General features: G+C 36.3%; 1 protein-coding gene across 1 annotated transcript in view; it reads right to left on the reverse strand.

Annotated features, from left to right (window-relative positions):
• The window catches only part of LOC101607488 (signal recognition particle 9 kDa protein-like), a 46,198-nt gene extending 20,672 nt beyond the window's left edge, over positions 1 to 25,526 (reverse strand). Inside the window, exons 1-2 of the mRNA XM_045146034.1 lie at positions 25,475 to 25,526; positions 11,461 to 11,498 (exon numbers count right to left, since the gene is read on the reverse strand). Of these exons, the coding sequence (XP_045001969.1) occupies positions 11,461 to 11,498; positions 25,475 to 25,526 (90 nt within the window). The remainder of the gene's footprint in view (positions 1 to 11,460; positions 11,499 to 25,474) is intronic.
• Positions 25,527 to 26,504: the final 978 nt, after the last annotated feature.

Below are 26,504 nucleotides of genomic sequence, written 5' to 3' on the forward strand. Positions count from 1 at the left end.
CATGTGTGCTATGCTTTATCTTTCAAAGTTAGGGAAGACCTTCAAGAGTCTCTCCTTTCACACTGTTTGAGAAAAACTCTTTTATTTTATTTTCCACTGAACTCACCAGGATAGCTGCCCCTAGGTCTTTTGTAAAAGACTCCTGACTTTACTGCCATTCTTGCCACGGGTGTACTAGGAATATAGTCACCTGCCGCAGCATCTGGACTGGTTTTGATGCATGGTGAAGGTATCCAAATTCACGTACCATCAAGGGAAAGAAATTCCCTGGAAAGATGTGAACTCATGTCTTCACCCCAGTTATGGCTCAGAAAACAGACCAAAGTGTGATTGAACCAAAAACAATCTTAGTGAACCAATGGTTTTATTGGGGTTACTTAAAAAGCAGTTGCTTGCAGGAGCATTGTGACTCAAAGGCAATTACACCACTGAACAGCCCATTCCAGTGGAGGTGAAGAGTCATAGAAGTTGTATCTTCTAAGTACAGGGACATCCTGCAGGCTGCTTAGTGGGGCAGCTTGGAGAATCTCTCTAAAATTAGTTGTTTAACTTTTTATAATCATAAGGAAGAATCTTTTCAGTTTTAGTTCTCCCAGACTTCTTGATCTCTTGAATATCTCCTCTTTCCAAGGAGTATTTCAATTAGGAAGAATTTACTGTACATCAGACACCCACATTTGTACAGCCAATGTTTCACCCACTGATCACATCCCTGCCACTTTTATTTTACAACATAGAGAAATGTTACTTTTAATTTCTTCTATTAGGTCTATGATTATACAGTGTTTCAGGTACATTGATTGGGATAGTAGGTGACGGATTATAATGAAAGAAATACCTTAGAACACATGAAAATCATCAGAATGGCTAATAAAAAAGAAATTCTGCTTTCAAAATTGTTTCCTAGCCAGGTGTGATGGCACATGTCTTTAATCCCAGAGATTGGGAGGCAGAAGTAGGAGGATTACCATGAGTTCAAGACTGCCGTGAGACTACACAGTGAATTCCACATCAACCTGAGCTAGAGTGAGACCCTACCTCAAAAAACAAACAAACAAAAAAAAGTTTCCTGATATCTTTAGCAAATATAATACCATACTTTCCACTAGGGCTTCTTGAGCATGCTGGACAAGAGATCTGTCATGGAGCTATATATTCAGGTTCTCATTTTGAGAGTGGCCATTTGTATGCTGTGTATGTGTGTGCACAAATGTTTGGATGTATTTTTGTGTGTTCACCTGTGTATGCATATATGTGGAGTTCATAGTTTGAGGGCAGATTTCTCACCTGGATATTTCTCTACAACATTTCACTAAGGTAGAAGCTTTCACTTCAACAGAGTGGTGGGATTATAGGCAGGCTCCCAAGCCTTCTCAGCATTTATAGGGGGGTAAAATATAACTCTTATCCTCACTCCTGGAGAGCATTTCACTTGTTGAAACATCTCTCAAAAAACACCAGTACCCAACAAATTTATTTTCCCTTTCACTTGAACATAGCACATCAGTACGCTGTCTCTGCTAGACTTATACTTAAACTCTAGGTGAGGCTTTAGCTTCCTGGATAGCTGTGATTAGAGTGCTGTGCCATCAAGCCTGGCTGCACTTACCAAAAATGTTAAGCTGCACCTGTCTATATCGTTTAAGCATCACGGTTAACCAGGCCACTTTGATGACGTGCTGAGTGCTGCTGCTTGTAAGATGCAGAGTACTGCAAAAGGCTCCATGGACTCTCATTTGCTATGAGGCATTGAGGCATTGCTATGTTTCAGTTGTATTACTTTAAAGAGGGTTAATGTGACTTACAACTTACACATTTTTTGACATTTCATCAGAATTTTTCTAAACTATATAGCACATATGTCACAATCATGAAGGAGGAAATTAACATTTCCAATGGGGAAATGAATCACATCATACAATATCTTCTTTTCAAATACTTGTAATTAGGATAACACTAGGAGGAAGTAGATATGACAGATACTTCAAAAAGCTCTGCCTTAAATTTATGAATCTAATTTGGATATAGATATCTAGTCAATCAATCATACCTGGGGCTTCTCAGATCTTATTATTGAAGGTAAAGAATCTTATGCTCCTTCCATATTTTATCATAACACAGACATTACATATTTCATGATGTTAGTTAATATGTCTTATATGTAAAAATGTTCATTAAAACTATATACAAATTTGCAAAATTAAAAAAGTTACAGACTGCTGCAGTTACATTTTGTAGCTAGCAAATACCTGAGCAGAAGCACCTTATGGGAGTCAAGGGTTTATGTGAGGCTTAGAGAATCCAGGGGAATTTCCATCACAGTGGAAGAAGCTGGCTCACTGCATATATCCTAGCAGACATGGACACCACCACCCAGAAAACTCAACCAGCCAGAGCTTCAACTGCTCTTTACACAGTTATATGTAATCTCCATACTTGTGTTATGGAATAATCTTATAGAAATTTAATCACACAATATGTATTATTTCAAATTAATCTCTCTTAAACCCAATTGCCTTGAGATGCAATGAGATATATTTAATATTGGTTCTTTTATGTGAAGGAGCTTGTTCATTTACCTATGAATAAAGTCATAAAAATGTAGAGATGTTGTCCTGTTTTTATCAAGCTCCTATAAACATATATACTGTGATTTTTATCTAAACATCAGTCACCTTTTCATAAATAAAGTTTTATTGAGAAATAACCAAGAATTGATCTACTAATTTCCTATGGTTTATTTTATGTTATAGATCTGTCTAATCAAATGCAGTACAGAGTGTTATTTTATTCAATATTGTAGGTTTGTAATAAAGGTAACATTCTGTTTTTCAAAACACTTTTTGTCCCTAGTTTGGTGAAACACTTTTCTGTGGTAGTATAAAAAGAGGAAATTGGGGAGACATAGTCAAATTAAGTAATTATTATAGATAAAATATGGCCTACAAACTTAAAATATTTTTATTCATTACTTTAAATGCTGTGTTAAACTCTGATAAAAGAATTTAAATAAGAAAGCACAATTCTATAATTCATAAAGCCTATCCTTCCCTTTTAAAAGATGGTGTTTCTGGGTCATGAGATATGGCTTAGTGGCTAAACATTTGCCTGTGAAGCCTAAGGGCCCTGGTTCGAGGGCCAATTCCCCAGAACCCACATAAGCCAGATGCACAAGGTGGCACATGCATCTGGAGTTCCTTTGCAGTGGCTGGAGGCCCTGGTGCAACCATTCTCTCTCTCTCTCGCTCTCTCACTCTTTCTCTGTCTGTCACTTTCAAATAAATAAATAAAAATAAACAACAACAAAAAAGTAAAGATGGCATTTTTATAGACCAGCAGTGATAAAACACATGTTCTGGGTGAAACATGACAAGTGTAATTTTGTCTACTTGGTGTTTTGAGCTAGGGAGATTTTTTTTTTTTTTAATCTTGTACAAATAAAAGAAAAGAATTAGATACACTGGCAAAAGTAAAGAATTCTGTCAAGCTAAAAAGAAGGAATAAAGACAGTATGGAAGGGGAAAGCAAAAAATAAATAAATAAATAAGTGTAAGAGAAATCTTATATGACTCAGAAATCCTCACTATTTACCATCTACACAGGTCATATCTGCATCCAATGCTTATTATCTGGCAGAAAACATCTGCTAATCATAAGTCAGAATTATGCAGTGATAGGTTAAGAAACACTTTTAAAAAATGGAATGAATCATTAAAGAAGAAAGTGTCTGTATTTTTTTTAAAGATTTTGGATGCAAATGAAATGCAAATGAATTGAATATTTAGAGAAAAACACTGAAAAAATACAAATTTTTCACTTGTTATCATTTATAACAAACTCAAAACCAAACATCAATTTTCCAGTGATCCAGTTATGTTATTCAAATTTCATTGGAAATCAGTAAAATGAACTTGTTAGACTTTTATTCTATGATATTAAAGTATAAATTTTAAATCTTATTAAAATATTTTTTGTTTTTTTAAATTTTTTGTGCTCATATTCTGTGATATTTAAGTTGTTTTTCACTATGTTTCAAACGTGTAACATCAGAATTTTACAAAAATCCTATAATATTGCTATATAAAATATTTTATTGTTCAGTTATTTTAAATGATGATATTTAAGATACCAAACATTATTTATTTGAATGGAACAGGCATATGTTAAGCATTGGAATATTAACTTTCCAGTGATCATGATATTTGAAGAAAAAAAAATGACAGTTACAACTTTTCACATTTTATTTGATCTGTATATGAAACTTTTATCATAAATATGTGTGAGAGAAAGGTGACGACTAATACAATGGTGGCATGTCTGTGATGCACTCAGCGTTCTGGATTTAAGGCCCACTCTGTGGGAGGGAACTCATGTCTGATATTGAGAACCTAGTCAAAAACTTCTGTGGCTGGTAAGGTCATAAGCGCTGGGTCGGCGGAATTTTGAATGTTGTTTGTCTAGTTGGATGTATTACACCAACCAAATTGCCCTCTAAATATACACTGATTTCCATACCAGTGTAAACTGCCACAAACACTGAATATTCCACTTTCACAAGAATTTGTTTTCATTTGATTTTTTGATGATAGTCATATTGTCAGTGTGAGATGGATTCTCAAAATAGTTTTTTTCTTTTAAGTCTTATTAAGAAAATTTATTAAATTTTATTTTTTATCTTAAATAAGTAGAAACTGTTTTATTTTTATTTATTTATTTATTTATTTATTTATTTATTTATTTATTTATTTAAGAGCGACAGACACAGAGAGAAAGACAGATAGAGGGAGAGAGAGAGAATGGGTGTGCCAGGGCTTCCAGCCTCTGTAAACGAACTCCAGATGCGTGCGCCCCCTTGTGTATCTGGCTAACGTGGGACCTGGGGAACCGAGCCTCGAACCGGGGTCCTTAGGCTTCACAGGCAAGAGCTTAACAGCTAAGCCATCTCTCCAGCCCATAAGTAGAAACTTTGTATGGACAGATCATGTGCTGGTACCATCTTTTCCCTCCTCCCTACTCCCATTCTGCTGAGGGCCCTCCTCAGTGGGATTGCTGATATAGTTTTAATTAGCAATTCAGTAGTGACTAAAGAGAATAAAAATTTTTTAAATTATTAATTGGCATTTTGTGTTTCTTCTTTTGCAATCTGTTCAGGTCTGTAGCAGTCAAGTTTGCATTGCTGGGAGCAATCATCTGACCAAGAGCAGCTTTGGGGAAAAAAAAAAAAAAAAAAAAGGTTTATTTTGGTTTACAGACTAGAGGGGAAGCTCCATAATAGCAGGGGAAACAATGGCATGAGCAGAGGGTGGACATCAGCCCCTGGCTAACATAAGGTGGACAATAGCAACAGGAGAGTGTGCCAAACACTGGCATGGGGAAACTGACTATCATACCCATAAGCCCACTCCCAACAATACACAGCCTCCAGGAGGTATTAATCCTCAAATCTCTATCAGTTGGGAACCTAGCATTCAGAACATCTAAGTGTATAGGGGTCAACTGAATCAAACCACAGCATTCCACCCTTGGGCCCCATAAACTGATAATCATACATGATATAAAATATAATTTATTCAGTCCAACTTTAAATATCCCCATAGTTTTTTATCAATCCTAATGATGTTCAAACATTTTTATAATCCAAGGTGTTTTAACTGAGCCATAATGCCACCCCCCCCCCGCAAAAAAAAACAAAACAAAACTCCATAATGGTACAGAATAAACATTCAAACTGCAAATGATGGCATTGGGCATAGCAAAAAAAATATAAAATTTAAACAGGGAAAACATCAAATTCTATCTCAAAGTCCAACAACTCTAGTCAATAACAAGTCTCCATGTCCAATAATTCTAACCAGCGAGGCTCTGGATTTCCAATTCTGCCCCTCTAGCTAGGCTACACAGTCCTGGAAAATTTCTCCTTGGCAGCCATCTTGTGGCCCCAGCATCTCCACTGGTCTCCACTGCAAGCCACAATTCATCCTCATGGCTCCATCCGGTTTCCACACAGGCATCCAGCAAACCTGCTATATACTGCCCATGGCCATTTCCAAAACACAAGATAATGTTGTAATCTCAATGACCCTCTCTTTTCTGCATGTCTTGTCCTCCATAATACCAGTTATAGTACCAATTTCTTAATCCAGGTGGTGGTGGGGGGGGATAAGAAGACTTTGAAGAATAGGACACTCTTTGAGCACCAAGGCCCCTTCAAAAGAGTCTGCATTCTTCCTGTTGCCCCAGTGCTGGTCAGCTGGCCTAATCTCAGTGGTTGTAATCTCATATAATTTCAGCTGAACAGGCAATAGTTTCAGCCTAAAAATATCTTTCTGTGTCATAACCTGTTCACACCAATCCATGAAATGCATTCTGAAATGCATAATGCACAAATTCTTAGGACACGGGCATAACAGCAAGCCTTTCACACAAACTGTTTCTAACTCAGTCCAGGCAAAGCTCTTTCCCACCCTCACAAGTCAAACCTCACAGTCCATAGTTCTTATTGTTATTCAGATCTTTCCTCTCTGACCAGAATAGTCCATCAAGTTGTATTTACAGCACTGCAAGGTTTCTCTTAGGCCAGAATTTAAAATCTTCCATATTCCTCTTGAAAATTAGCTCCAAAAGGCCAAAGCCACACAGTCAGGCTTGTAGCAGCAAATGATCCCACTCCTGATGCCAACATCACTGTTGCAGTCAGGTTTGCATTGCTGGCAGAAATCACCTGACCAAAAGCAGCTTTTGAGAAGAGTGGTTTTATATTGGTTACAGACTCTAGGGGAAGCTCCAGAATGGCAGGGGGGAAATGATGGTATGAGCAGAGGGTGGACATCACCACTGGCCAACATAATATGGACAATAGCAACAGCAGAGTGTGCCAAATATTGGCAAGGGGGAGCTGGCTATAACACCCATAAGCCCACCCCCAACAATACACTGCCTCATAGAGGTATTAATTCCCAAATCTCCATCAGCTGAGAACCTAGCAGTCAGAACACCTAAGTTTATGGGGACACCTGGATCAAACCACCACAAGTTCCACTGCCCATTTAAGAAAATATATATTTATTTATTTGTAAGAGAGAGAGAGAGAGAGAGAAAATGGGTGTGCCAGGGCCATTAGCCACTGCAAATGCCAACAAATCCATGTGGTGTGGCTTAAGTGGCTCCTGGAAATCAAACCTGGGTCCTTTGGTTTTGCAGGCAGACTCCTTAACTGCTAGGCCATCTTGCCAGCCCACATCTCCCATTTATTTGTTTATTTTTATTGAGTTTGTTGGGCTTTCTGAAAGTTTTTGAGTTCTTTATATATTTTAGATATTAGTGTTCTGTAAGATATATACTTGGTAAACATTTTCTCCATTTTGGTAGGTTTTCCTTGACTATATTTACAGTACAATCATAACATTTTAGTTTCACAGGTTCCTATATATTTATAGTTTGCCTTACATAATGGGCTTTGGGGGTCTTATTCAGAAAGCTCCTTACTAGGCATATTTTTGAAGTAGTCTCCATACTTTTCCCTCTAATCATTTCATGGTTTCAAGACTAATACTGAATAGTGCACAGAAAACTTGATATCTGCTTGGAGAACAATTAATTTAGAGTATACTTTGCACAGTGCACAAAATTCAACTCCAAATGCCTCAAAGAGGGAGCATTCCTCTTCTTTCTTCTTTTATGAAAGTTAAAAAAAAAAGTGGTTTCATTTTTTTTTTTTCTATAAAGATCACATAGAATTCTGCAGTGAAACTACATGCATCTGGCTTTTTAAAACTCTTGTTACAATATTAATCTCATTGTTATATATCTTAAACTTATTTATGTCATCTTGGCTAAACTTTTGTCAGTCATGCACATTGAAAAAGTCATCCCTGTCTTTAAAATTTTCCAATTTTTTGGTATATAGATTTTTGAGGCATATCCTTATGATTTTCTTAATTTCATGGATGCAATATGTGATATCTCATTTTGTTAATCTCTACTGACTAAGGTCCATTCTCTTTCTTTTGATTATTTCGGCCAATGGTTTGCCAATCATTTTCATGTTTTCAAAAAGAAATCGGCTCTTTATTTTTCAATCAATTCTTTTAGCTGTAATTCCTTATTCCATTGACTTCTGGACTGATCTATTATTTTACATCTGGTAGTTTTAAAGTTAGTCTTGGGCTGGAGAGATGGCTAAGTGGTTAAGGAGCTTGCCTGCAAAGCCAAAGTACCCAAGTAAGCCAGTTGCACAAGGTAGCACAAGCATCTGGAGTTCGTTTTTGGTGGCTGATGGTCCTGGCATTTCCATCCTCTCTCTCTCTCCCTCTCTCTCTGTCTGTCTCAAATAAATGAAATAAAATAATTTAAAAGTTAGTCTTTTTTTCCAAGTCCGTCAGATATATCATTTAGTTATTTATTTGCTATCTCTCTGTTTTTGTAATGAAAGAATTTAGAATTATAAACTTCTTTGTTGAAACTGCTTTATTTGGTGTCTGATAGTTTTTGGTATGTTGTATTTTCAATTTCTTTCATTCTATGATTTTTTAATTTCCTTTCTTAATTTCTTTAATAAGTTATCCTTATTTAATCACTAGAAATATATACATTTTTTTCTAAATTTATTGAGACTTCCTTTGTATGCAAATATGTTACCTTTTTTTTAGAAAAATTTCCATAGAATGCTAAGAATGTGTACTGTGTAATTTTTGGATGGTATGTTTTGTAAATGTCTGTTAGGTCCATTTGATATATGGTGCCATTTAACTCCATTGTTGCTCTGTATATTTTCTGTCCAGGTGACCTATTGGTGATAGTAGGTTCCTAAAGTGTCCCTCTGGTATTATTGTATTTGACTTTATTTGTTTTATAAACTTATGCACATTTGCATTTGTTTTGTGTAAGTATAGAATTGTACTGTCCTTCATACGGTTAGTGTATTAGCTGCTTTGATCAGTAAAAAGTAACCTTCTGGGCTGCAGAGATGGCTTAGCAGTTAAGACTTGCCTGTAAAGCCTAAGGACCCCGGTTCGAGGCTCAATTCCCCAGGACTCACATTAGCCAGATGCACAAGGGGGCACATGCATCTGGAGTTCATTTGCAGTGGTTAGAAGCTCTGGCGTGCCTATTCTCTCTATCTCTCTCTCTCTGTCCCTCTCTTTCTCTCTCTCTGTCTCCTTCACTCTCAATCTCGATCATATAAAAAAATATTTTTTTTAAAGTAACCTTCATTATATTTTCTGAGTAATATTGTTTGAAGTCTATTTTGTCAGACATTAGAATACACATAGGCTCTTCTTTCCTAATTTCATTTGTTTGGCATAACTTTTTTCATCCTTTCATGTTGAGGTGGTATTTGTCTTTCAGATTAAGATGTGTATCTTGAAGACATCTAAAGGAAGGCTCCAGTTTTCTCAACCAAGCTGTTGGTGTTTAGTATTTGGATCAGGAAGTTGAGAATACTAATATTGATGCTTCTTATTGAGCAGTGTGTGTTAATTCTTGCTTTGTTTTGATTTTGTGAAGTCTATTGGTTTCATGGTCTTCATTTACTTAGTAACTTTTCTGACTTTAATTATTGTTTCCTGCCTTAGTTTCTTTAATATGTTTATTCTCTTCAGTATGAAAAATAACATCCAGTATCATTTTTTAGGGCTGGCTTTCTGCTCATGATTAGCTTGATTTTGCCATAAAACATTTCTTTCTTTAATTAATAGTGATAATTTTGATTAAGTATAGAGGTTTGGGTTGGCAGCTGTGGTCTTTTTGTATGTTGAATACATCATCCCAACACTTGAGGCTTTCTGTGTTTTCATTGTAAAGCTGTTATTCTAATGGGCATGTCATTATGTGAGATGAGAAAGTACTCTCTTATAGCTTATAGTGCTTTCTTTATTCTGTGTATTTAATGTTTTGGCTTTAATTTAACATAAGGTTTTTCTTTTTTCTGGTCCTATCTAGTTATTGTTGTTCATGTTCTTAAACCAGAATGGACATCAATTTCCCCTGATTGGGGAAATTTTCTTCTTTTCTTAAAAATGGTTTCTATGTCATTTGCCTCAAGTTGTTCTCCTTGTATGCCCATAACTCAGACATTTGTTCTTTTCAAGGTTTCACAATTCTCTCCTGTTACATTACTATATGTTGAATTCTCAGTGGTTTTGAAAACTTGTTCCCATACTTTTTCTGTGTGTTAAAGGCCTGATATTCTAATGGCGAAGCTTTTTGTAGAGCTTTTCATTTAGTTTGATATATTTTTCATTTTCTCGCTTCATCTTCTGGTTTATTTATGTCCTCTTTAAAATTATTTGTGATTTCATTCATGTTATCTGTGTCTTCAAGTTCTCTGTACATAGTTGTATAGAATTCTTTTGGGATCTTTGTCTGGCATTTCATCTACATGACTCTCGTGGTGGTCATCTTCTATGGGATTGTTAGTGATTTGGCTTTTCATGGTGCATTGATACCTATCTGAGGACAGTGTGTTGGCAAGATCTTTATGGCAAAACTATGATGAGTACTTGGGGCAGTGTTTGTTGTCTTTTTGTGTTCTCTGGTCTTTGATTTGCTTTGTGCTACATGGAGTTCAGTCTTGAAAGTACTTGGTACTGCTTTGTTGGAGGTTGTGGTGGACTCAACCTAGTTGTTGCTATGCTTGATCTTTTTTTTTTGTTTAATTTTTTATTTATTTATTTAAGAGCGACAGACACAGAGAGAAAGACAGATAGAGGGAGAGAGAGAGAATGGGCACGCCAGGGCTTCCAGCCTCTGCAAACGAACTCCAGATGCGTGCGCCCCCTTGTGCATCTGGCTAACGTGGGACCTGGGGAATTGAGCCTCGAACCGGGGTCCTTAGGCTTCACAGGCAAGCGTTTAACCGCTAAGCCATCTCTCCAGCCCAACTATGCTTGATCTTATACTTGGGTCCCAACCCAAGTAGGAGATAGTGGCGTGGGTTGTATGGAAAGGAAATTTCAGTGCTGAAGCTTAGCACAATGCATAGCTCCAATGACTAGTCACCGGCACCCATGTGATGGAGTTAAGAGGATTCCCATGAAAGTTTGAGTGTGAGAATTTGAATGCTTGATGTAATCTCAATGTTATGATGTGTGTGTCCTACTAGTATGAAAGTAAGAAAATTTGTTCTGGTCTGGATGGCAACAGACAGTGGTTTGCATACCATCAGGATAGAGGCACGATGATTTAGACCAGTCCTAATTCCTTGGAGATCTCAATGGTGAGTAGTATTGGAACAGAGTAGGGTAAGGGCATAAACAGGAGGGAGGTGACACTGACATAAAACCTCTCCCTAAGTATTACAAGTGTTAGTCATATAGTGCCTATGGGTGGAGAGAAGGTGCGAGAATTTGAGCCTATCTGTAGCCTGTGAATTCCCACATGACACAGTGGCAGATGGTGAGCACAGGTGGAGAGCGATAAGAAAGATGACTCAAGCAGATCCAAGCATGGTGTCTGTACCTGAGTCACAATGGCATGGTAGAGACGAACAACAATATCTAGAATTTTTACAAGAAGAATAATAAGTTTTGAGGATTAGCAGCAAATTCTGGAGAAGAATAATGTTATTTGTGTTTATATTTACCACTGTAGGAAAATGCACTTCCTATTAACTCTTGAGTACAGCCTGGAACCTCTGACTCAATGCATTCTTTTTTTTTTTTTTTAATTTTTTTTTTTATTTATTTATTTGAGAGCGACAGACACAGAGAGAAAGACAGATAGAGGGAGAGAGAGAGAATGGGCGCGCCAGGGCTTCTAGCCTCTGCAAACGAACTCCAGACGCGTGCGCCCCCTTGTGCATCTGGCTAACGTGGGTCCTGGGGAACCGAGCCTCGAACCGGGGTCCTTAGGCTTCACAGGCAAGCGCTTAACCGCTAACCATCTCTCCAGCCCTCAATGCATTCTTTTTGTCTGTTGTTTTTCTTTGTTTGATATTTTCTGGAAGACAATTTATAGTAGTGTGTATGATTTCTACACAAGATTTTGGACATAGGCTTTTAACATAGATCTTGAAATGAGTATTCTTTTAAACATTTCATTTAAGTAAAAGCAGTGATAAATTTGAGCATGGTGTTACTTGTCTGCAATTCTAGCACTTTGAAGAATAAAGGGAATAGTTAAATGTGGCTAACCAAGACACATTGTAAGACACTATCATACAAATCAACTTTAACAGAAACAGGGATGGGAAGCATAATATTAAGAAAAAGAAAAGACAGGCTTGGGAGATTGCTCAGTAGTTAAGGTGCTTGCCTGAAATGCCTAACTACCCTGGTTCAATTCTCCAGTTCCCACATAAAACCACATGAGAAAAGTGGCACATGCACCTGGAGTGCTTTTGCAGTAGCTAGAGGCTCTGTCGTGTGTGCTCTTCCCCCAACCAAACTCTCTGTTTCTCTCTCTGTCGCTTTCTGCTTGCAAATAAATTTTAAAAATATTTTAAATAAACACAGGAACTTTTATATGTTCCATAGCTTCAGAGAAGATATTCGAATGTTTCTAAACCTTTGTTTATAAAATTGGAATAAAGATGGAAAAAAAAGTCTTGTTTAAAGAAATAACAATCAGCCAATGAAAAAAATCCAAAACAATATCTATAATATGAAATGAAATTAAATATTTCTTGCTGTTAATTTATCTGAGCAAATTGTCTCAAATAACTCTGTATTTAGGATTATTATGTGCATTTATCATAGAAAACTCTAAATTGAAGACTTAAAATCAGTAAAATTTGTACCACCAAGTATCTGAGTACTTTGAATGATTTTAGTTTGCTATTTATGTGAACCTATAGTATATTCGTCTTTCTTATTGTACTGTACTCTCAACTAGCATTGTCACAGAGTCTCCATTTTATCTCCTTTCACACCTGTGACTTTGCTTCCAAACCACACACCCACATAATCTAGTGTTTGGTTGTATTTTTCTTAATTAAATGGTATGTACAGCTTGCATTTTCAGTTAACACAGCAAAAGTTGCCTGCATTCTCATCAGTCATTTTTATGAGTTGGGCCCCTATCATTTTAATGTTGTAATTAATTAAGTACTTAATAAAACTACTTTATTATAGCAAATCCTGGTTGTGAAAGTCTAGCTACAGATGTGTCAGCATTTTTGTTGTTAACTATTTTTTTTTAATTCTCCCAATAATTGTACTACAAAAACTTGCATTTGATACAAATTTTAAAATGTTTGCACCTGTAATAAGATACTACTGCTAATATATAAAAATAATATATTTTAGTTGTAGCTCTCATACTTTAACTAAATGGAATTTACACATCATCAAATATGCAGTGTCTGTCTGTATATTACTTTCTTTCATCATGCTGACAGATTTTCTTAATTCTTTAAACTAAATTATTACGTCTGTATTGAAAATCTGTTCTTACGGAAGACTGATATTTTAAATATTGCCTAAATGTAGGTTTATAAATTACTTGTATTTTGATATGAAAATATTTTACAACAAAAAATTTACTTCTATAACTATATGATCATCTTAAATGTCTCACATAGAAAATGCCCTGATAGCAATATTTTTTTTTTCAGTTAAAACCTTGAAATAAAAGAAATATCTAAGAACTACTGAGTGCCCTGAATCACTAACTGCATAAAAATCGTCTCTGAAATTTATTATGTACTGATGTAGAATTATGTGAAATATATTTAAATTTCTGATATAAGTTTTTATGCTTATTTAATTTTAGTTTGTCCGCATGTTCTCTCTCATATGTGGATCCTAGCTACAGATGACTTGGCTTCTGTGTGAGAAGGAATTTTGACTTTTTAAATAATACCATTCCTAATGAAATGTTATCTACCTGATTGCACTGAAGGATTTTGAAAAGAAACAGTAAAGAAGCCCAGGGACAGTAAAAAGCCCTTGGTGATCAGGGCCCAGATGACCTTCTCCCTACCTCCACGAGGGTGTGCTGTCTCCCCCTCACAGGAGCTAGACTTCGGGTCACTATGGCCTGAACCTTTCCCCCTGGAGGGTGTGCCAGAATCAGTAGGGTCTTCAGAGCTGATCTTACTCCCAAGCCGGAAGCAGCAATCAACACTGGGTGACTGGGTATCAGGTGGTCATCTCCCTCACCCCATGTAGATACCCACGGACCATGTATTAGCCATTTTACTCCCAGTAAACCCGACCCTCCCGCAGCTTCTGCCACTGCCACCAGCAGTAGAGTACCCTGGAACTGATGTCACCCCAAAGTCCTGGCCAGGACCCAGGAGAATTTCCCCCTACCCTCTCACAAGTCCACCCGCTACCCCCGCCACCACTCCACTCCCTTGCCTGACCTGCCTTTCTGCATCACCCTGAGTAGGGACTCCCTAGCTGATTACACTCTGTAGCTTAGAAACTGAGTATGGCAGACTTCAGTGTCTAGCCCAAACCCACTGGAGGATGCACATTAAAAGAGCCTGATCAGATCCCAGTGTACCCAGCCCATACCTGCAAGTGAACTGACATCCCACACACATCTCTATCAAGACTGACTATACCACTCAACACAGGTTCCAAAAGAGATGATATTGCAGCATCATTAGCAAGAGAAGAGAACTATCTTGAGATGGGCAAACCCCAACACAAAACAAATAGTGCAAGAGGCCAAGGCAATATATCTCTACCACGAAAGCCTAATCCCATTTTAGTTTTTTCACTTAGTGTTCGGTAGAATTTAACAGTGAAATCATCTGGACCTGCACTTTTTTGAGGTGAGTCTTTTAATTACTTTTTTTTATTCTCATTAAATGTCATATCCTTATTCAAGTATTTTATGTCTTTTAGGTTTAGTTTTGTTAGGTCGTATGAGTTAAGGCATCCATCCAGCAGGTTTTCTAGTCTTTTAAAGGTGTCCCACACATCCCTCATGCTCTGTTCACCTGTTTTTTTGAACTTGTCATTGATTTTGGACTCCTGGTCTATTCCTCTGTGTTTTCTTCAAGCTCTGATAGTCTGCCCTCCACATGATATATTCCATTGGTGATGCTTTCTTGGTAGCCTTTTAATCAAACTAATTCATTTTTGTTAGCCATTCTGTTTTTCTTCAGTGTCTCCATCTTTATTGAATTCCGTTTTCATTTATTGGCTTGACTTTCTTATTGTTTCTTGCACTTTATTCCTGCATCATATCATTGAGTTTATTTCTATGAGTTCTATCATTGAGTTCATTTTTTTTTTTGATTCTCAACTATTTGATTCAGTTATCTATTGAGTGCTTTTTTTAATTTTCTTCCATTTTTTTTAGCCTTATACTGAGGGATTTTTTTTTTTATGAATCTCTTCCATTTCATTTAGCTATTTGTTTATAGCCTTAGTAATTTTCTTGACTATGCTTATCACAATTTCATATCAGGATTGTATGTTTGGAACTTCCTCGAATTTTTTTTTTTTATTAGGTATCGACATATGTAGTATATAAACAACACAAGTTGAGGCTTCCACTATGGGGATATCTTGCCTTAGCATCTTGCATTACTTGTTTGTATGAGGGTTTGCCCATCTTGAGATAATCATCTTTTCTTGTGACAAATGCAGCAATAGCAGCTTTTGTGGAGCTTGTGTTGAGTGGCGTGGTTAACCTTGATCAAGGTGCATGTGGGAAGTTAGTCTATGTGCATGTCTGGGATGCACACATTTGAAACTGCATAGTATCCGTGTGTATGCAGCCTCTAGGTAGGATGGGTCAGATATGCACAAAGTGGTGCATGTGTCTGGAATTCATTTTCAACAGCAGGATGCCCTGACATGTCCATACCCACTATTTCTATCTGTTGCTTTCTCTGTCTGACCATAAAATAAATGAATAGGCCTAGAGAGATGGCTTAGTGTTCAAAAAATTTGCCTGTTAGCCTAAGTACCCAGGTATAATTCCCCAGTAACTACATAAGCCAGATGCACATGGTAGTGCATGTGTCTGGAGTGGCTAGAGGACCAGGCATACCCATTGTCTGTTTCTCTCTCAATATATACATAAAGGGAAAATAAAAATATTAAAATAAATAAAAATATATGAAAGAGATTAAGTTATATAAATTCTTTAAACTAAAATTTTCAAAGTCCACAAAGGATAGTAATTAATAGAGGTTTTGAAGAGGGTTAAGGAAATGGGTTCATCTCCATTAATTTTTACAGTTAATACATGCTCAAATAAAATAAAAACTAATATTTTGAACTAGAGAAATAGTTCAGCAATTAAAGCCATTTGCTCAGACAGCCTGCCAGCATAAGTTTGATCCCTCAGTGCCCATGTAAAGCCAGTGGCTTATATGTCTGGAGTCCATTTGTACTGAGATGGCTTGGCATGCCTACATTCACTCTCTTTCACTCTCACTCATGTATATATATGAAAAAAAATTATTTTTTATGCTATCCTCTATTTGAAAAAATAATAAATTTAAATACTGTAAATATCAGCAATTATCAATCATGTACCACTGTTTACAAAAATTATATAATTTTATAGTGGCAATATTAATAATATGTCTTTGATTTGATATGTTAAAACAAAGAGGAAAAATACAGAAAAAAAATCTATGATCAGTAAGACCTGAAATAATAATGTTAAGGTACAAACCTAATAAGCAAACATTAGTAGGTAACTAAGTGAGTCCAGCCAAGGGTAATTTACATGTGAAGGAAAGTGAATTAGAATCAGCAGGTTCTCCATGAGTGACTCCTGATATATACAGACTAGTGACAAGAGATAGTGTGGGATCTATATTTGAGATCATGTTTATAAAAACAAGAGGTTAATCTAGACCAAAGCACAGACAAAGCAGAGTGAGACACTCAGGAAACTATATCTAAGACCCATTTGTATTTTGTACTCAATTTACCATAAGCAGCCTCAACTGCATAAACTGGAGTACTGGCGCACAAACCTGGGAAGTTGGAGGTAGACACAAAGTAAACATCAAAATTTAACTCTGAGAAACAATGCAAGCAATGGAAATAAAAATCAGCTCAGTGAAGAGAAAAATCCTTACAGCAGTATTTCCCTGTTGAGTAGAAGATTTCTCTCTGGACATGCTAGTCTCAAAGAGAACACCCAGGGCTATCTGCATTTGAGAGGATAGCATAAAATATTGCTCATGCTCTGATCATCCTATATTTTACTTCACTGTACAAGCAAATCTGTCCTTCTCAAAGTTGCCATCTTTTAAGAACTGAACTCTGAATTAAATGAGAATAAAATATCAGTGAAATTTGTGGAAAGATTTCATTATGAGTGCTGAAATCTCAACCAAAATAAACTTAGTCCATAAGAGAGCTTAACATTACAGAGAGCATTAAACTGTAATTAATGGATTCAGAAATATATACATATATATATATAAAATATGTGTGTGAACATATTATATATACATATATATAAACAAAGTTTGAATATGAGAAAATGAAAACTGTGTCAAAATAAATACTTAATGTATTAGAAAATTGAATTAGTAAACCATTGGAAGGGAAAAACAAAATGTGAGTCTTGAAAAAAGTAGATGAATGTAAGAGATTTTATATATACCTAACAGTATTTTGAAATAGAGACTACTAAGAAAATGAAGAAATTGTCAAAAGACACAAGAAAATGTTTTTTAAATTATGTAATTATTTGCAAGTAGATGAATACAGAGAAAGAGACAGAGCGAAAGTGAGCATGGCCATACCAGGGCCTCTAGCCACTACAAAGGAAATCTAGATGTATGTACCACCTTGTGAATCTGGCTTTACACGAGTACTGAGGAATTAAACCTTGATCATTATGCTTTACAGGCAAGTACCTTAACCACTAAGTCATTTCTCCAGCCCAAGAAAATACTTTTTGGTGGTTGGCAAAATTTCCAAGGATGAAAGTTTTAGGAATTTGCCTGAGAAAATGAAGAAATGATCTACCTGAAAAGAATGTATATATATATATGACATATTCAATATGAATTGTCAAAACACTAAGAAAGCTGTAGATGTTCCATGTTATTCCAGAGCAAGTGAAAGATTGCATAGCAAGCACTGACAGTAACAAAACATCTCAATTTGTTTGAATATGCAAAGTTGAAGATATACCTTCTTGATTCTTAGTGAAAGCAATTTATTGTGGAAATGTCCACTCTCATCAAATAAGTAAAAAGACGATGAGGTCATTTTGTAATGGAGGACAAATTTTCAACAGACACTTCCCACAGATCCAATTTTTTAATTAAAAAAATATTTTGGAGAGAGCAAGAGGAAGAGAAAAAGAGAGAGAGAGAGAGAGAGAGAAAGAATTGACATGCCAAGGACTCAACCACTGCAACCAAACTCCGGATTCTTGCACCACTTAGCAGGAATGCACAACATTGTGCTTGCCTTACCTTTGTGCATCTGGATTATGTGGGATCTGGAGAGTCAAACATGGGTCCTCAGGCTTCACAGGCAAGCACCTTAATCACCAAGCCATCTCTCCAGCCCATACAAATCCATTTTTATGCATCAACAGGTGGAAAGTTTTACTGAAAACAAGTGCACCAGAAGAAAGGGTATGTGCTTCTGTGTGAATGAGGCCACAGCAGAAAAGAAAATGGAACTATACCTAATAATACCTAAAATTTCTTTGGCAATTATTTGCACAATAGATGACTATAAGTACTTTAAAACACTATCCATGCTATGGAGAGATCCCTCAAGTAAAAAACTGAATTCACAAACCAGATCTATAACTACTGTTATTTGGTTGTATATAAAAGTAAGAAGGTAGTAGAAATGCAGATATGGCTCAGCAATTAAAGCACTTTTGCCTGCAAAACCTAATGACCCAAGTTTGATTCCCAGGACCCACAGAAAGCCAGATGTATAACATGTTACATGTGTCTGCAGTCCATTTGCAGCAGCTAGGTCTTGGTGTGCCCATACTTTCTCTTAGTCTCTCTTCTTGCAAATAAGTATATAAATACAATATTTTAAAAATTAAGAAGTCAACAACTTGACATTGTATTCTTTATTCTGTAGACAACCTGAAATCCAAATATGCAAAATAGGCTAAAAAAATAAACAGCGAAGAGCAGATATTTATATTCATAATTTAGGACACAGAATTCATATATATGATATATAAGTTATATGTTACATGTAAATATCTTTATTTTTCTGGAGAACAATTTAGATCATAATTGAGATTTTGGTACATAAAATTACACTTGTAAGACAGAAATATTCTTAGAAGTATAGCTAAGTTTCCTGATGCTATAGGAACTCATTGAAAATTTCATATATCACCATATACATCCAAAATTATTTACCACTAATTTGGTAAACAGATAGGGCTAAGAAAGAATATGTTATATTATAGGTTTTGGAGCAATTTCTGCTTTCCCATTAGCAGCATTATATGTGTGGATCAAAGTGCAGAAATGAATTGCACCAGGGTCACACATATGGTGTTGAAAACAGAGCCAGTTTATTAAGAAAGACAAAAGCACCTCCCCAGGTCCAGGATCTGGTAAAGAGTGGATGTTCTAATGCCATCCAGCTAGGAACAGGACAAGCCTTAATGTGTCATTTATGTACCCCTGTTCTGAAGTGTGAAGACTGGTGGTTTACTTATGCATGCTTTGTTTTGGTCAATGAAGATTGTGGTTAGGGAGAAGAGATGGATGCTTCCCATCTTCCTCTGCTATTAGTTTTCTTTTTCTTTTTTCTTTTGTTTCTTTTTGGTTTTTTGAGGTTGGGTCTCACTTTAACTGACCTGGAATTAACTATGTAGTCTCAGGGTCGCCTCAAACTCGGTGATCCTCCTACCTCTGCCTCCTGAGTGTTGGGATAAAAGAAATGTGCCACTTTATGTTCACTTCCATACCCCCTGAACTTTTGTCTTGGCCCTGTTCTAACTCAACATTAAGGCCCCTTTCAATTTGACCAGTGATTTGAAATTTGCAAACAAGTATTTCTGTTGTTGTTTGTTTTAGCAATTTCATTTTCTTTTATATTCAGACTCTAACCTTTGAATTTCAAAAGAAAATTAAGAATACAGAAATCTTATAATTTTACTCCAGAGAACAGGGTGAGTGGTGATTTAAGTAAATTGGACAACAGGGTGGGTGGGGTGGGAGGGGAGGGGGAGAGAAGGGGTGGGGGAACACAAAGCTAGACCCAAATGGTAATAGTATCATAAAACTCTACATCCTACAAGACAGACCAAATGGTTGAGTCTTCACCAGGCCATTAGAAGGATACCCTGAGTCACAAGGCACTGGAGAGTGTTCAATGAAGACTGACCTTAATCTTCTACAGCTTCTCTCTCTCTCTCCCTCTTCTCTCTAACTCTTTTAAATTAGTTATATTTTTCTTCCTTCTCTTATTGGTCACTGACCTGTAACTCCCAGTACCAGCAGGTGGCTATCATCCACAAAGAGATTTTGATCAGAGAGACCTACAAGGTTTCCTAAAAGAGTGACAGATTTCTGTCAGAGTACTTGATGACCCACGAAAGGTTAGAGATAAGACCCTACTGCTGAAGACACCATATGCAGTTGACATGTAACATGGAGTGACATGGCTGGAAGCTGGAAGAGAGTCAGTACCCAGACAGTCAGCGTGTCTAGTGCCAGAAGGTGCTATATGGGCGACTGGGGAAAAATGACCAATATCTGTCCAAGCCACTCATGGTCTAACCTACTTAGCAGCAAATAACCTGTTGTGATGCTCATACAAGTATAATAGTGGTGCACAGCCATGATCGAAAACCAACTGGTCTTGATTTGGCTAACTGATCTTTCCAGTGGAATGGGACCAATAGCTGGAGCTGGGAAACAAGTCAGAACCATATCCAAATATGAGCCCATTCTCCATTATCAAGCTAACATCAATCGTGGACTACAAAAGGGCCTACACCTATTAAATTCTCTATTAAAAAAAAAAAAGTTATCCAATTTGTCTGGTGCTAACTTTACTCTCCATTGGAGAATCTGCTTCTCTTTTTCAGATAGACACAGATCCTAAGGAGAGAATCACCCCATCATACCTCAAAAGGGCCCCAGCTGAAACTAAGAATAATTGGCAAAACAAGCAAGGGTGCCATTTTCTTGGTGAACCTGGTACCAGCACAAAGATGATTGAGATCGACACAGAGAAAAATCAATTCCTACCAAGTCAAATATCCAGAGACACAGAGGCTCCCAACACCACATCACTGAAGCAGATCCCAAACCCAACATGGCTCAGGAAAATTTTGCTGAAGAGGGGACGGAAAGAATGCCAGAGCCACACATTGGGTCATGATACTCAAGGACATTTTCTCCTACCCATAACTGTGGGCTAACCCCACAATGTATGACCCATGTACCTCAACTATGAGGGACCAGGGGGAGGGGATAGGACATGGAGGAGGCTAACAATGGTACCAACATGACTGTATTCAGTGAGTACAAAACTAATAAATAAAAAAAAAAAAAAAGGAAACATTTTCCTAACTTCTTTTTAACTCTACTCAAGTCTCCTATATTCTTTACCCCTTCCCTGAAATAATGTTGGGCTAGTCAGACTATGAAAACTCTGATTAATTCAGTTGTAAAGATGATAATTTATGTTACTTTGCACTACTATATGAAATTTAAAAAAAATAGACACATTTATTCTAAGTATTTTGGAACCATGGGCTGCTAGTGAGGTTAATATTTCACTGAGAACATCAACGGCTTGGGGCTGGAGGTACAGCTCTGGGGTGGAGTGCTGACCTAGAATGCATGAATTTCTTAGTTGGGTTTCTAGCACTGTTGCAAACAAAACAAAAGAAAAAGCAAGACAATCATAACATAACAAACACAACTTATTGTCATCTGCAGTTATAGCACAGCTATCTTGTTATACTGTTTTTGATAAATTTTAGTTATCAAAAAATTCACAAGCTGGTTGTGATGGAACACATCTTTAATTCCAGCACTTGGGAGGCAGAGGTAGGAGGATCACCATTAGTTCAAGGCCACCCTGAGACTACATAGTTAATTCCAGATAATTCTAGGCTGCAGTGAGACCCTACCTTGAAAAAAAAAAAAATAACACACTTTAAATATTTAACTTTATTTTTTTCTTACTAAAAATAATCTTATCTTTTACTTCAGCCATTTATGTGGATTTTTTTTTTTATTTCTGCAAAGTTTAATTGCTTTTTAGGGACTTTCATGATTGTATTTATTTTAATCTGAAAATAGTTTAATGTTAGGTTATTTTGTTAATAATAGTCAAATGTTCCAAAGTCAATAATATCACTCCAAAATATAATTTCAGGAATGAGAAACAATGCAGGAAAAGTGTATACTTTTCAATAATTCATAATTTCTTAAGCATCCACATCCATCATATCAGCTTAAGAAAAAAATCTATCCTCACAACTCAGTTGGAAATGTGCTTATTTGTTTAAACAGATGGGCATGCCCTGAGGTTTGTTCTACAGCTTAAATGCACAATTGGCTTTAGGATTTTAGGAAATAGCTGACAAAAAGGAGCTGTATACTCAAGAGCTTGTTTGAGTTATAAAACAATGGAGAATGGGTATAAGAAGTCATTTAGTACTTATGACTCCTAAAAACATTTTAAATATTTTTAATGGATAATATTACTCAATTATAATTAAAATAATTTTCAAATATTATTAATGAAAAAGTCTAAAATTTATTTATACTTTCAACATTATAATGTCAATATATCAAATGAATGACAGTTGACAAATTAAATTTCATGGGCTTAATCTAGGTCATCTCTTTTTCATATAGGGACACTGCTCTGGACATTTCCTACTTGTTTCATTGTACTATGCTCCCCTACCTTATAGTTATTCTTTGAATTTATTGATCATGCCTAACATTTTGTATCTGTGCTTGACTTCTTAGTTCCTACATCAGATATCAGCATTTTTTTCCTCTGTTTCTCTAGAGCCGAGACCAAAGAGTAGTTATTTTAGGATTTTCCAGTTAAAGTGTATTCTTCATTGAATTGTATGCATACTCTTCATTGCAGATTTCTTTTGCTTATTTTTAAAATTTTTTGAGACTCTAAGAGAGCATCCTTACTTCATAGGCTATAAATAGGCAATGATCTTGAGCCAGCTTAGAGGATCAGTGTGTAAACTCAGTTTCTATAGTGTTCTGTGCATTGCATTCTTTTGAAGATACACTCACTGAGAAATGTCAGACAGGATATGTAACCAGTAAAAAGAGGAAGAGAGTACTTTAGGCTAATTAAAATGGCTACTCACTAAATCACAATGTAGTGTATGAGCATAGACTGACATGTTTCTTCTTAGAGAAGGGAAGGGTCAACTGAGTCAGCTTGTTTCTAGTCAGAGGGAGCTCTAATGAACTCGGCATGATACTGCATTTCCTATTGCACACAAGTAGTGCTTGCCTGGGCATTTCTTAAGAAATCACTTGAGAATGTCTTCATGTTTAAAGGATGGAAAATGGTAACAAAAAAAATGAGTGACTGCAGAAGCTGCAGATCATTTAGATGCCAACGTTCCTTGTAAGTTTGCTATACCCAGTGGAGCTGAAGCTGACTTGCCATCCAAGGGGACAATATCCTTGCATTCAGTACAATATGAAAAAGAAATGAAATGGAGTAAAAGGTATTTTAAGAGACCATAAACAAGAGTGATCCCTAAGTAATGATGAAAACAAATATAAACTTTACCTAGTCAATGGGCATTTTAAAAGGTATGCTCCATAAGAAGTTTGTAATTCCTGTTTCCATTTGATTAAATGGCAAACAGTATAGATTTCATTTCTCCTACAATCTCAAACCTATTTTCATGCTAAAATGAAGAGCAAGTTAACTTTGAGTGTGATATAAATATTGTGGCCCCAGAGACTCAGGATTTTTTTATTAAAATTGACAGTGCAGGCTTCAGAGATGGTTTACTGGTTAAGGTGCTTGCCTGCAAAGCCCAAGGACTCAGGATTGATTCCTCAGAACACATATAAGCCAGATGCACATCATGGGGCATGCTTTTGGAGTTGTCTGGAATTTGTTTTCGGTGGCTGGAGGCCCTGGAATGCTTGCTCTCTCTCTCTCTCTCTCTCTCTCTCTCTCTCTCTCTCTCTCTCTCAAGTAAATAAATAAGATAAAAATTAGAGAAAAAAGTAACCTTGCAGCTTCATTCCCTAGCAGGCAGATCCTTGCTAGAGGGAGCTTGTCACTGAAGGTGAAAACTGGAATCCATCCTTGAGGTGTCTTTGGGGTGCATCTGAGTGCAGCCCTACCAGCTGTGTTCAGAGAAGTTGGAGCCCTGGCAGTTCATGCTTGCTGCTGTTGGTGTTTGCTTCCTCTAGTAAGTCTCTCTGTTTGGATCTAGAAGTAGACAGCTTCTTCTGCTATTGATGGAGTTCTTCTGGATGCTATAAGCATTAAATAAACCCCTTCCTCCCATAAGCTGTGTCTGGTTAGCTTGACCCAGCAAGGGGTATTGAGTTATAACATGCATCATCTTCCTGAACTACAAAGAAATATTAAAATGTCTGTTAAAATATCAGTGGGATATATAGTGACAAAGCATTCAGGGAATTTGCCTTAAAATTGCCATCACATTCATGACGGTAGATCAAGCATTTGCAATAATACAAGAAACTTTAAATAACTGACCTGAAGGTTTACAAAGGATCCTAGAAAAGTGTATATGTAAAATATTGTCCAAGAGTTTGTGGTAAGCATTTCTGCTTTGTCCCACACTGTTTCTGTATCTCATGTACTATGGCTTCAGCATTTGCATTGGTAGATTTAGTGTAATTTCAGAGTTGGGAACACTACTCTGGATTGAATGTTCATATTTTTGAGTATGGATTTTACATTTCCAGAATTGGGTGTAACATTTTCAACATATTACTACAGATGTAATATTTGCATGTTTCTCTGAGAAACAGTAATAAGTAACCAGACATGGAAAAGTTTCAAATCTCTCTTAGAGTGAGTTGGAAGGAGGCCTACATTAGTTCTCCATTATTTATGGAAGGATATTTTATTACATTTCTCATTATTAAAATTCATTCAAATATAAATAAAAAGTTGGTCAAATAAAATCATTTTCAACATAACAATGTATAAAACAGTTAAGAGATATTTCTTAACACATGACCATTTAATTTTGACCCTAAAAAATTATACTATAAAGGTATTAGTCACATAATTGACAACTACTTAGTTCTGTTTTGTGTATTTGACTTTAAATATTGTAATATAACTTTTTCATTGAAAAAAATTTATACCTGATAGCTATGTGAACAAGCTTTTTAAAATGTTAATTAATATCATAATTTTAGTTAAGATTATACTTTTGTCTTGAGCCACATTTATAGCCATTCTTGCAGCATGTAGCCCACAGATTAGATATATTTTCATAGTATATATGTATTTTTGAAGACTATAGTTTAAATTCAGACATCTTGTTTTGAAAATGAATGCCCACTTGACTTTATGTGGGTGACAGTGTAATTGAACCCCAGACTTACCGGCTTTGTAAGCTAGAGCCTTTACCTGCTGAGCAAGCTCCTTAGCTCCCATTTTATGAAAAATAAAAATTTAGTGCTTTTGTTTATCTTCTGTTGTCTTCATTCTCTCCTGAGTTATGGCAGTGGTTACTGGAAACCAAAATAAAAGTAAACCTAATCAAGACATGAAAAATGAATGTGGAGTGGTCAAGCACAATTATAATCCCAGTACTCTTGGCTGAAGCAAGGGGATAGCAGGCATAATGTCTAAATCAGCTATAAACTGAATTCAAGGACACCCTAGGCAACTTAGCAATAACGTATCTCAAAATCAAAAACTGACAAAATGGGAAGCTGCAGATATTTAAGTTGTAGAATGCTTATGTGGCATATAGGAGTTCTGGACTAATTACCCTCTCTCTCTCAAGAGGGAAAAAGAGATAATATTAGTTACTATGTAGTTCTTGTCAAAAACATGAAGAGGAAAATTAAATGACAATTTGAAACACTGATTCTCAGTTGTACATTATATAATCAAGTGAAATCTAGATAATGAGTTATCATGATTCATGTATTCCACACTAGGAAGTGAGATTGGTCTGCACCATGGTTTATTACACCATCCTATAGTATTATTATTATTTTCCTCTATTTTTATTTTATTGACAACTTCTATACTTACAGACAATAAACAATATTTCCCTTCCCCTCCCCACTTTCCCCTTCACAACTCCATTCTTCATCAAATCCCCATCCTCTCTCCATTGGTCTCTCTTTTATTTTGATGTCATCATCTTTTTCCTTCTATTATGAGGGTCTTGTGAAGTTTTTGCTAGGAACTGCAGGGTCATGGATATCAAGGCCAATTTCTGTCTGGACAGAGGCATTTTAAGAAGTGATATCCTTCCTTTTTCTCTTTCATTCTTTCCTCCACCTCTTCCGCAATGGACCCTGAGCCTTGGAGGGTGTGAGACAGATATTTCCCTGGTGGACACTCCTCTGTCCCTTCTTCCCAGCACTATGTTCCCTTTTGGGTCATCCCAGTGGTCAC

This window comes from Jaculus jaculus, chromosome 3 (genome assembly GCF_020740685.1).
Source record: "Jaculus jaculus isolate mJacJac1 chromosome 3, mJacJac1.mat.Y.cur, whole genome shotgun sequence".
Taxonomy (NCBI): domain Eukaryota; kingdom Metazoa; phylum Chordata; class Mammalia; order Rodentia; family Dipodidae; genus Jaculus; species Jaculus jaculus.